At 39.8% G+C, this 12,758-nt stretch overlaps 1 protein-coding gene across 1 annotated transcript; it reads left to right on the top strand.

Moving 5' to 3' along the window:
- Window positions 1–3,047: 3,047 nt before the first annotated feature.
- On the top strand, window positions 3,048–11,148 carry LOC118791629 (transmembrane protein 182-like). The gene is made up of 5 exons (XM_036549061.1): window positions 3,048–3,253; window positions 5,532–5,652; window positions 6,100–6,198; window positions 6,400–6,537; window positions 10,267–11,148. The coding sequence occupies exons 1-5, from the start codon at window positions 3,077–3,079 to the stop codon at window positions 10,488–10,490; spliced, it is 759 nt and encodes a 252-aa protein (XP_036404954.1). The 5' UTR covers window positions 3,048–3,076; the 3' UTR covers window positions 10,491–11,148.
- The last annotated feature ends 1,610 nt before the right edge of the window (window positions 11,149–12,758 follow it).

Genomic DNA, 12,758 nt, shown 5'->3' with positions numbered 1-12,758 from the left:
ACTGTATTTGGACAGTATTTGTATTTGCTGGTCATTGAGAGCTGTCCAGGGTTCTTAGGAGCACCTGCTGATATTACTGGCAGTACTGAGCAGCAGTGCATTGTGGGATGTGAATGACGGAGATGGGAGTGAGTGGATGGAGCAGCTGCTGTACTTTGGCTGGGGGAGGTCAGAGGAGTGGGAGAAGCCACAGTGCCTAGCAAACCCATTTTAGGCATTTTATCAACATGCCAGTCTCAAGTCATAAACAGCGGTACATCAGTGTTTCTATCTGCACTGAGCAATAATGGGGATCCTCTGAGACTGTCTGGCTAAGAGGGTGTGTCAGAGTACCAAATAGGAATTCATTACCACTGATCTGATTATCTATTGCCATAACTGATTACCCAAATTCCTCCTGGACAAAAAAAAAACATTTATTGAGTGTGTGTGTGTGTGATCCAAAACCCCCTCCGAATTCTGTGTTTCACAGAGTTTTATGTTTTGGCCTGGGGTTGAGTGAAAACTAATCATCTAAATTAAAACCTGATATTCATAAAATTTGTCAAAGTTCGGCTATCTGGCTATCTTCACAACTTCACAACTATCTACAAATCACATTACATGAAGTTAATTATATAGTGTAGATATAAAATTTTGTTATCCATGTGTCGTTATTTTTTGACTTTGCAATTTGTCAGTGTTTGGCTTTGCTTTTTTTATTTAAAAACAATGTTATTATGACAATATAGTTAGGAAAGCCAAAAACATCAATCTGGGAATGTCCTGTACAGAAGGACTATGAAATTCATTTGAATTTCAAAGCACAACATTGTTGTGCAGCTTGGACTTTGAAATAATTTTTGTGCTGACATTTTATGTAACATTGAAGTTCAATGACTTAAAGAAATATTGTAAAATATAATTCTGCAGCCCTTTCACACCTAATACCTCCATAAGATATACAGACACTAGAGGGTGATATTGAGTGGCAACAAAAGGTATACACAAAAACACATTACACTTTACACTTGTACACTTACTCTCAGACGTGAGATACAAGGCCGTAGACTTGTACAATCCTGAGGATTCAGACATTTCCGTCCATTGGCTGTAAGTGCCTTTGAATCTACGAATTTCACATTTGGAATGCATATAAAACAGGGACAAGTAACTACATTTTGCCATTAAATCTTATTTCATCAGATTTAATGAATTTATCAGCATAATATCTAATTTTGTACCAACTGTCACTTAGCATAAGTGATACAGTGTTGTTATATGTTTCTTTACACGTGCACATGCAGATATATATTCATGAGAAACTGGTGAGTGACAGCTCTATTTCAGCCCATCTTGAATTTCACAGTAGGCTGGTATTGTAAATAATAATGTTACATTGCATGCATGAATGAAAGGCACTACTGGAAACAGTAGCGACCAGATTAAGGTAACTGGTACAAGGAAAATGTAGACAAAAAAGCTCCCCTGGTCACTCTGTGTTATAGCTGGTATATTGTATCATCTAATATGTGTTGCTTCATCTTGTTTTTGGAGGGTACACAGGCAGTCCCATACCAAATAATTAAGATAGTTAAAACGGTGTACATATGAGTCAACCACACAGCTCTACAATCTTTCACCACAAAGTCTTTTCAGCCAGTGGCATTTCAACAGAATCTGCACACACTCCTGTTAACGTCTTGGACTGAGTGCAAGTGGGCGTCAAAGCCAAACATTTATATCGTAATTCGCTTTCTCTCCTAATGTGTAAAGGAGAGAATTAAATGAATTAAACTGACTACTTAAGAAATATAATTCGCTTTTTAAGCTTATATGTAAGGGATATAAATGCAATAGAAATCAAGATGCTCAGTGCTCCTGGTACTGTATACTGTATTGAATGTTCAATAAAATATTATTTCTTCTGTGAGGTAACATCATGTTATGAACTGCTCCATAATTAAAATCTGCTGTTGAATAGTACTCAAATAAATGGACAGACACCTAAGTTCTGAGCCATACGTGGTACATTGTAAGTCTAAACATGAATTATATACAATTAAACCTCTGTGGTTTAAGATTCTTTAAGATTTTTTTGTTTAAGATTCTAAGGACACTAAGTTTTCCTGTGTATGGAGAGTGTGTTTTTATTACTGATTTTTAGTTTTTAGAAAAATTTTAGACAAAATACCCTTCTCTAGACCATCACAAAATAAATTAAATGCATACCACAGGACAAACAAGAACACTATTGTTACAGAACAGCTAGTAATTATAAATGACTACCAAGCTGTAGAATTGGTCTAAAATAAGCACAGTTCCTGATTTAGCTAGCAGATAGTGCCTAACAGTTGTCCTTAAGAACAATGTGCCTGCCTCATGTCAATATTAAGCCTAATAATGACCTATAAAAGATGATCCATAACATCACCTTAAATTATACTGCCACAATCAGCACCCTGCACTGTATCAGATTTCACCAGGGATTTTAGTGATCAGATACTGGGGACTAGGTGCTTTTTTTGTAACCAAAGAAAGTGTTTGTGTAATATGAGGCCTATTCACTGGAATAAAGATGTACTGTTTTCAACACTTCAGGCTATGTCCACCACTTTTCCTTCAGTCCCCTTCTCACAACCCAAGGGTAACTATGCAGGGAAAGTTGAGTACGCAGTTGGCATCCTCTACCTAATTTATTTTCTGCTCTCTCCGCAAGTGTAACACAGAGGGGCTAAATAGCTACCATCAATAAACAGACTCACGAAAGCTAATGGCTCCCTGGATTCCAGAACAGACAGCATTCCTTCACTAGGACGGTAGCAAACATACACACACAGTCTCCAGGCCCAGTGTGAGGGGGAAACTCTAATAGCGCTGTCACACTTCTGACTGCACACTCACTTTTCCCCTCCTCCCGCTGACTGCCTTGGGAAACTCACACCATGGCCCGTTAATTCTGCTTCCCGAAATAGCCAGTGCCCCTGCACGCCCCCCAACCTCGCCCTCTCTGCTTTCCCGCCTCCCCTCCCCAACCCCATGACAGGAGTACCCCTGCCCTGCCCCGCCGCTGCAGCTCACTCAGGCCAGGCTCAGGATGAAGACTGGGGTAGCTGCCCTGGTAGGGGGCATTGTAGGGGGGATCGGGGTGCTGTGCTTCCTCGTGGCTTTCGCGACGGACTACTGGTTGCTGGCCAGCGATGACTGTGGAGGTTACAGCCAACTGGAGGCAACAGCCAACACCAGCACCACTGCCCAGGCCAATGGCACGGAGGTGAGTTTGACTCAGTGCTGAGGCGCTTTAAAAGGGAGCTGCACCACAGAAAGCATGCCAGGCTTTAAAACAATCCTGCTCGACTTTAAAGCAGTCACATGGAAGCTCTTCTCAGGGGACACCAAAAGAGAAGTAATTGTTTAGAGGGCATCTTGGATAGTTTGTTGTTTGCGGTTTAATGTGCTTGGTTTTGGTCCTGTGTTCTAGACTGGATCTGAGATTTGTACAAACATGATTAGCCACAGTATTTCAAAGATCAGAAAAATGTTGATTTTAAACAAGGTGGAGGGAAAAGACTCAAATAATGGCTGCCATATGAAGGCAATTCAGACAAAGGACATGTATCTCCTGTGTGGAGGATCTTCTGAGAATAGTTTTTTCTTGCAGAGAAGCTCTGTTTGCCATGATACACCAAGCTGCCTAATCACATTCTTAGATTCAAAGACTTTGGTTTGCTTTCCTTTCCTGGCTGTTTATAAGTGTGGACAGACAGACATATGACTGGGGCCGGAGTGGACTATCTCATTCCTAAAGTCCCTCTGAATCACCACCAGAACCCCTGAAAAATCGATGGTGTTTCAGCCACGTTAAACACAGGGGTGTGGAGGCTCTTAGGGGTTGTACTTTGCCCATGACAATTTACCATCTGTCCTGATGAAAGAGCAACATGTCAGATTACGTAATCTAGTATATCAATTGTACACAGTACTATTTTAGTCATCCATGCGTGTTGCATTTTATAAAATAATACTGTGTATCAGATTAGATATCTTCCATTACATATATAGTGTAAAGAGACATTTTGGAGAATAAAATAGAGAATACAGATTGGTTTCAGATAAGAGCCTGAAGCTCTGGAAGCTTCTGAGCACAGCGCCGGTTAAACACTATAAACTGGAGAGGTGTTATTTAGACAGAGGACCGATGCCCTGCTGATGTCAGTGTTAATGTGACCTGTATAAAGACAGGTACAGTGAGGCTTTGGGGAATGGATCCAGAGCAGATGTCACATGCACACACCTACAGTTACATTTTACATTTATTCATTCAGCAGACGCTTTTACACCTGGATTAGCCTGCCGTCTTGTGGGTTGAGTTAGGATCTGAACGTCCTGATGATTCCCCACAGAGCCACGCCTTTTTTACCCTTCTACCTCAGCAGGACAGCATGGATGTAATCAGACACATATAGTATAGCTGGAATGATCTGGGTGCACACTCCCCCCCCCAATTCAGTTTCCATGACAGGTTAGCAATAGGCCTTGGGGGGGATGTGCGGTGGGGCCAAATCAGCAAAGCACATGCTGAAAGGTAACAAAATCAAAATAACTGTGGCCCATTAAATGATTTTTTTTATCAGCTCATCAGTTTTGCACAGGATAATCTTTTTAACATTAATGCATTCTCAAATATGCATTATAACATATCTTTATATATCTTTATAACATATGATGTATGGGCTAAAGGCTATGAGGTACAGTACTTCTTAAATGACACAGCGCTTATAGACAAGACAGTGAAGAGCAAAACTGTCATCTTGAATCCTTCTCACTGTGGATGACGGTTTTTAAGAACACCACAGCATACATGAAGTATTAAGAGAGACTCATGCGCCTTTAATATCTTTAATTCCATCAGTGAATTCATGCAACAACTACAGCTTTCTTTGAGAGCTGCACCACTCACAGAATGATATAATGGAAAAATAATAACGCTGCTACGGCTCTTCTACCTAATATATGGCAGTGCGTTTCCCACTGCCAATGGTATAATGGCAGCATAATAGAGGATAGTATTTTATGAATACGATTTATAATCCATAGAACATGGACTGTATGTACTTTGTATTCTTAAGCATATTTATGTCTGTATTTAGTAAAGCCTGTACGCTTGTTTCTTTACAGTGCTGTTTCCTCAAAAACAGATTCAAGCTATCATTAGGCTTCATACAGGTTAAGGTTATTATTATGCTTCACACAGTGCCTTGTTTAGGTTTAGGCTCTTTTCAAAGGCCACACAAGAAAAATGGTCTGTTCAAATATAAGAGCAAAACTGGGTTAAGCAGACCTTTCCCACCAATTTTAGTGCTGCGTTCACTGCTCACTTGGACACTCGATGCTAACATACATGAAGCTTGCGACTGGTCTGTTACACTGTACTTACCACCAACAATCATTTCTTTACCTTTCTCCCAATCTGTCTTACCCTCGCTTTTGCTTTCTCCTTGCCTCCATCCTTCCATCTCTCACCCCTCTTCCTCCTGTCTGTCTGTCTCCAGGCAGAGGTGGTAAAAGAAGGCCCCTCCCTCCCTGCTCTAACTCTGCACCATGAAGGCTTCTTCTGGAAATGCTGGTTTAAAGGGGACCCCTCTCTCCCTGTGATGGTGGCTGTTCTATTCAGTGAGTACCTGCCGGAACACAAACATCTTAGCCTATTATCCATTTACACGGCCAGTTATTTTCTCCGCAAGTCAGGTTATCTCAGTTCAAAGTTTAAAAGCCTTGTCCTACCTCTGGTTTCAAGCCTGTAACTTTCTGTCTTCTCAGCCACTTCTCCAAACTGTTGACCCCATGCCAGTGTAGATTAGCCTTTATCAATAAAAACTAAACATGAATGAATAAAGATGACATGAACATGTGGGTATAGACAGATTAAGCACAGACCATGGAGTAGGTGAAATAGGTGAAAGGAGGAAAACAGACACACAGACTGACAGAAATGAAGACAAGCAGAAAGACAGGCAGACACTCCTATCTTACCCATATAAATAAATACCTAATCTAGACTAATGACACACATAGTCAAAGCGTAGGCTATTCCTGATCCAGCTCTCAATGTGGTTGCAGCAAATCAACCGGCGCCCAAGTTTTGCGTCCATGGATACCTCTTCCCTCTGCCAGTTGCAGTGGGACCAGTTCCTCACCCCATCTATGATGCTACAGCAGGTAAGCGCTTCAGCCACACAGCTTCACCTTAGAGATGTATAATACTAATACGATAAGATTACTTTGACATTGCATATTTTTTGAGAGATTAGCTTGGGCCCTTAAAACAGTACACATGGGACAACTTCATGGGATGGTCTTCTCTGTGATGTCATGATGACGATGTAATGGTGATGATGTTATATGGATTTGTCTCAACAGTGTTCCGTGGGTTCTGGACAATGTTCATCATCCTAGCTGTCACTGCCAGTGTTGCAGGGGGGTTCTTACTGGTATGTGCAGTGCCATTCACTAGTCACAAACTCTATAGAGTGGGAGGAGCATTCCTGATCACAGCTGGTGAGTGTATCTCTATTATTTCTCTTTCCATATCTAAGTGGTCTTTTTTAATTCTGTAAGTGGGAGGGGAGGGAGGGGCAGGAGAGCTGGCCTTACAGCATACATTCTACGTTCAGCATATGTTTCAAAAAAGCTTTGACAATGCTATGACAAAGCCAAACAGCAGAAGAAAAGAGAGAGAAGGAGACAGGGGCGGAGTGAAAGAGAGAGACAGGGAAGTATCAGTAGCTCGTGTCCCAGCAGGCAGAGATGGCAGCTGAGCGTATGTGATCACGGCTCCTCGGGCCTCGCTGGCCCTGGAGTACCCTGGGCTCGGCGCTGCGGATTGAATTTCACTGCTCTGTGTGTCTGCGTTCGGAGCTATGTGTGCATGAGCAGCAGTCTGGATTTAGTGACACAGTTTTAGAGCCTCTGTGTGTGCGTGCATGTGTGCATGGGTGTGTGTTCAGATGTTCCTGTGTGAGTGTGTGTGTGTGTGTGTGTGGATATGCATATGTGCATGTGTGTGTATGGGGTGGTACATGTGTGGGTACACATACATGCATGTGTGTGTGTGTGTGCGTGTGTGTGTGTGTGTGCGTGTGTGTGTCTGCGTGCTTGTAGAACCAATTCCTAACCCACGCAGATCAGAAATAGCCCTCCCATCAGCACTATGCTGAGAATCCTGTTATTCCACTGACTCTGTCAGGTTAGCAATCCAATCCATATATAAATCAAATACAGTAACCCATTAAATTAAATATTGTGTTCTTACTGGGGTGTGTGATTTTAACAAGATTTTAGCATTATCCAATTAATGATTTTTTCATCTCACTTCTTCATGCATTTTGCACATTATCGTCATTGTTGTTATCACATTGTGCTTCTATCACAGCATTACACAGATTAAGTGTTTTGTTGCTTAAGCGTAATGTTTTCAATAATTACACAGTAGATTTGACCTTAACTTCATTATTAATTCTTAACATAAAGTGCATTGCTTTAAGAGCACTGCAAACTCAGGGTACAGAACAGTAATTCTCAAAACAAGGTGCACATTTCTTTTCATTTATTTCATTTACTAGCTTCATAAACTAGCAACTTAGACTATTACAGTATAGTAATTGCAAAGGTTGTTAATAAGAAACAAATACCTTTGTTGACAACTGTAGAAGCACTATTTTGTCTATACTGTTTGTCATAAAAAGGCAGAAGACAAAAAAATAAAGGCAAAATGTTGCTGGCCAAATACCTTTTTGTAGCTGGTGAAAACATTTAAATGCTGACAATGCAGCCAACTGACACAAGTTGACAGGCAAATGCGTCAACTCTTTGCTCTCAGCTTTTCTCTGGGAGGAGGAAGTTGAAGGTCTTATTTTTAAATGTAGAATACTGTTTCCATTGAGCATGTTGCACTGTTTTTACACATCAGCTCTTGCCACTTGACTCTGGGACTTCAGATGGAAACATAGCCAGTGATGTGGCCAGCTGAAAAGTAGCAGCCTCTGCCAGGCCAGTAAGGTTGCTGAGAGCATATCACTCAGATGTCTCAACAGACAGCCTCAAAATCAGAAGTACACATTAGCTGAAGTTTGGCCCTAGTGTAAGACAGTGTGTACTTTTGGCTGCTTTTAGTTGAGTGGATGTGGAGACATTTAATAAGCAATTATTACAATGTTGCCAGTTCCCGCTAAGGCTAATTAGCTTGATTGTAGTGTGACAGAAATAGAGAAAGTTTTGCTGACAATACTTCTGGAGTTTTCCTTTGTAACAGCACCACACTGACTTTGTCTGTTGCAATGAGGGCTTCAAACAACTGTGAACTCTAATGGACTCTCACTAGCACTTTACAATGCAATGCACTTTCATGGGCCGAGCTGGTTGTTTTGTATTTATGTCTCATTGTGTTTTGTACACTGATTGTCTGTCTGCTGCTTAATATATGTAAGCTGCTGTACCAAGAAAAAAACCATCGGCCCATTGGCCATGTGGCAATACGAGCACTTTGACTTTGAATTTGATATTTCTGCGTTCATTTTTCTGTTTATGGTATTATTGGTAAATCAATTATTTATCTGGATACTCTGGGGACAATAAATAAGGTTCCGTCTGATATTACAGAAGTCTGTTTAGCACTGAAACCAATAGTGAGTGTTAAGTGGTTTTGAAAAATACATGACATTAACAGGGTTCTACGTGAGGTGTTATTAATTGGGTTCTTCTATATGTGGTGTCGTGAGGTGTTATTAATTGGGTTCTTCTATATGTGCTATTGCACTTGAATAAGGAGCTATTTTATATGCACAGACCACTGCTTCTTACCTGAGATTTGAACTTGCAAGGCCTCCTCATTAGTCAACTGTTCACTCTGCATGAAATATTCATGAATTTGCTGTGCACAGTTTGAGATTAGGAGCTTTTCTTATCAGATCCTGTTTAACCAAATCACTTCTGCTTTCAACTCCAAAGACAAGTCAGGTCTAAAAGTGAAGAGGGACTCTCTTCTGACAGAGGGAGGAAAAGGGAGAGAGGGAGAGAGGGAGAGAGAGAGAGAGGGCATTCCAAAGACATTCCTCACATTACTGATACAGCATGCCTTTTTAAACTCTGAGTGTCCACACAGACCACAATAGCTTTGATGGGGTAAATCAGTTTTCTGGCTATCACTTTGAGTACACACACAGAGTACCATCACTGAAGCAACAATTATTTTTTTTTTAAACTGGTACTAAATACATCATTGGGTTCTAGTATAGTCTTAGTAATAGTTTATTTTTATTATTATTAATCAAATAATTATTAACTATTATCATTTTTACTGTTTTGGATTAACATTTTTGAAAATCACTAGTGAGTGCACTGCAAGTTGTTCTTGCATACTGTACATTATGAACAGGATATTTTAAGAATCAGAGAATCTGAGGCGGAAACAAGCAGCCCTTACCCTAAGTCCAAGACACAAAGTCACCAGCTGTTTCTGTCAAAGTAGCTGGCAATTTCTCTCCACTTATTGTGCTTCTATTGTGTGTCATAGTGGCCGATTGCAGACGGATGACTTAAAACCCAGCTCTTGCAAAAGCGTAACAAATTCTTCATCATCCAGATGCATTTCTGTGTGGCTGTATCGTGTATCTGTCTTTTTCCATGGCTGTCACATTTGTTTTTGCTGTGGATCTACAGGACTCATTGACACATTACAAACCTTTGTCGGCCCGTTCCACTGTTATTGAATGGTAATTTTTCATTGGCTGTTTGCAGTCCCTCACTGCAAATGAAACCCTGCTCATGACAGGAATCAGTGAGAATGATGATTTATTTTCCACTTGCAGGTTGTAAGTAGATAAAAGAGCATTTATCAGTTGCAGCACCTGACACACCACACGATTGTAGGTGTTTTGACTAGGTATGACTTCAGCACGCGAGTGCCAAATTTCTTCAAGAATCCTGGAAACTGGCAAAAGTGAAAGGCCTATAATCATAGTACTGCTGTACAAGCCTTAAGCTTGAATATGTAACAGTCAACTACTGCATATAAATTTATCACTTTCACTGGTTTAGTAGCCAGGCAACAGCACATATGAAATCAGCTAGTAAACATCTGGTACACTGAACATTAAATTCCATTGGATGGACAGTGACTTGTCTCAGCATGTACGGTTAGCGATAGACAGGTGTTCTATGGAGTGGCACTTTCCAAGTGAGGACTTCAGTGCTGATCTGAGCAATTTTCTATTGATATCTGTCTTCCAGCTGGACTATTCTTAGCCCTGGTGGGTCTCTTTGTGCTCTGGAAGGAGCTGGTGGCAGACGTGAGGAGGTACATCTTGCAGGAGCGAGGGGAGACCTGTCCTGATGCTCACCTCGAGTCCCACTATGGCTGGTCCTTCATAGCGGCCGCCGCTGGAATCCCACTGGTCCTCCTCTCTGGCCTCCTCTTTTACTTCATTGGTCGGCACATCCAGAGGCATAAATGATTAGCCAATCATGAAAAGGGATTTTTTTTAGAAGAGATTTTAATGTGAGGGGATGAATAGATAGATGTACTGTATGAAGTGATATTAACCACCACTTTGGAACCAAGAACTACAGTAGCTTATGGATGCTATGGTCCAACCCATTTCTTAACCATAAAAAGTAAGTTAATGCCAAACCACCTCCACATAGAACGTAATATTGTTAGAACAGACATTTCTAGTTTAGTAAAGAAGAGCCACTGTATGTGGGTATTAACCTTTCATCCCATTTGAATAGTTTGATTGTCAAAGGGAAGCTTCTAAACACGACATGGTGACACTGCAATCACTATTTATATCAACACTAGGTGCATAATGCATTCATGAAGCACACATTAAATCCTCACAAGCATGAAGTTATAACTTCATAAAGAATTTCTTTAACAGCTGCCGTGCAGTATTATGACTGATATGGAGACATACATACGAAAACATAAAGCACAACATTTGCTGATAGCAGCTAAATAGAACAGTACTGTCATGCTCATAAAAGTGTTATGTATGCTTTATGAAGGCCTTATGAAGCTATGTGTAATATAGCTCTGAACAGAGTGACCGTGGGCACTTAGGCAGCAGCATTGAGGAGGTACAGGCATTTGGCTTTGCAGCATTTTTAGAGGACGCCTTCACGAATCCATGTCCATTTCAGTGTCCTACTTGTGGGAGATGCTGAATGGATTTAATATTATCAATCTTTATTTTTTACACTAATGGTTTCGTATACTAAACATAATTTTAAATAATGGTTATTTTCTGAATGTAGATCATGCTCAAAGATGAGAGGCATAATCAGTGCTCTTTGCCTGAAATGAGATATACACCATATGATAATCAAGTTTGAACAGGATTGGATGGAAATATCATACGGGACGAAGAGTCATATGCTAGCAGTGCACTTTCCAATACGGAGTCTATCATCCAGGTTTTAGGATATCCCTCTGTCCACAACATATTTATTATTGTGTGATATTTAACAATTATATTTGATATTTCAATTTAAAAAACAATTTTGTTAACAGAACAGTTAACAGTTTACAGGTAACAGAACATAACTCAAACAATTAAGAAAATTTACAAATCCCTTCACATTTGACTCTGCTGGCATTTAAGAGGGCTATAGCTGACACTTTATTTATAATATATCAGCATGTCTTTGTGAATACAATGTATTTGTTTACATTAGTTATACGATATATTTTTTTGTATGAAATCAGCTGGAACTTAATAAACAGAAAGTAACTGGGCTTTTTCATTTGTTAGTATAATATATTAGTATTAGTATTACCTATATCCTCTAACTAGACGTAAAATGGAACAGTTCTGTTACAGACAATTCCACATGAATATTTGATGAATGTGATAAATCACAGAGAGTTGTAGAACTTTTTTTCTTAATTATGGACAAATTAGCTCAGATTCAGCATTTAGGAAACTTAAGAGTTTGCAGTGAAGATTTTTACAAAACTCTTATAATAATCCTATCAAAGGATATGAGTTGAATAAATGTAGAAAGCCATCTCTACTTGTAATACAATGCAATACTGTGCATATCTTGAGACAATCTGTTTGTTCATTGTGTGTGGTGTTGCACTAAATATGTTTACCTTAACCATATGTTTATTGCATCTAAATAACATCTGAGCAAGGTATCATTGCAAGATCAGTAGTGGTCTTGTTCTTTTACATATGCCTATAATAATTTCAAGTTAAATCAACATATAAAGATTACAAATGTCTATTGTGAATTAAATAAAAATCATAAAATTGAAGAAAACAAACTGGATGAATGCAGTAATTTTATCCTACAACAACTGGTCACTATAACAAACTTGATATAAGTCATATAATGGTACTGTTTTGTATGTCCTTCTTAATGCTAGTCAACCTTTTCTGTGCCATCACAGGAATACCCATAAAATCATTTTCTGCTCAAGATCAACCACATATCCTTTATTTGCATTATCAGTACTACCAGCACTACCAGCGGTAGAATCACTTGAGTGCTTCCCTGACATGACTTCAGTGGATTTATTCACAATAAAAAAACAAAACACACACACACACACACACACATTCACAAAATGATGCTGAAGGCAAAATGGCGGCTTGGTGGATCTTGGTAGTGTTTGCATTACGCATAGTCAGCTCTATTCATGGAAGAAACCAGCGGAAGAAACCACTGCATTACTTGCTCTTCACAAATCCAACATAAGCACTGTGTAATTTGAA

The sequence above is a fragment of the Megalops cyprinoides genome, chromosome 16 (assembly GCF_013368585.1).
Source record: "Megalops cyprinoides isolate fMegCyp1 chromosome 16, fMegCyp1.pri, whole genome shotgun sequence".
NCBI classification, from domain to species: Eukaryota; Metazoa; Chordata; class Actinopteri; order Elopiformes; family Megalopidae; genus Megalops; species Megalops cyprinoides.
The sequence above is the reverse complement of the archived record's forward strand: the minus strand, read 5'-3'. Positions and strand labels throughout refer to the sequence as shown.

Coding starts and splice junctions, on each gene's coding strand:
- LOC118791629 (XM_036549061.1), top strand. CDS start 3,077: ATGAAGACTGGGGTAGCTGCCCTGGTAGGGGGCATTGTAGGGGGGATC. Junction 3,254..5,531: donor CCCAGGCCAATGGCACGGAG/GTGAGTTTGACT, acceptor GTCTGTCTCCAG/GCAGAGGTGGTAAAAGAAGG. Junction 6,199..6,399: donor CATCTATGATGCTACAGCAG/GTAAGCGCTTCA, acceptor TTGTCTCAACAG/TGTTCCGTGGGTTCTGGACA.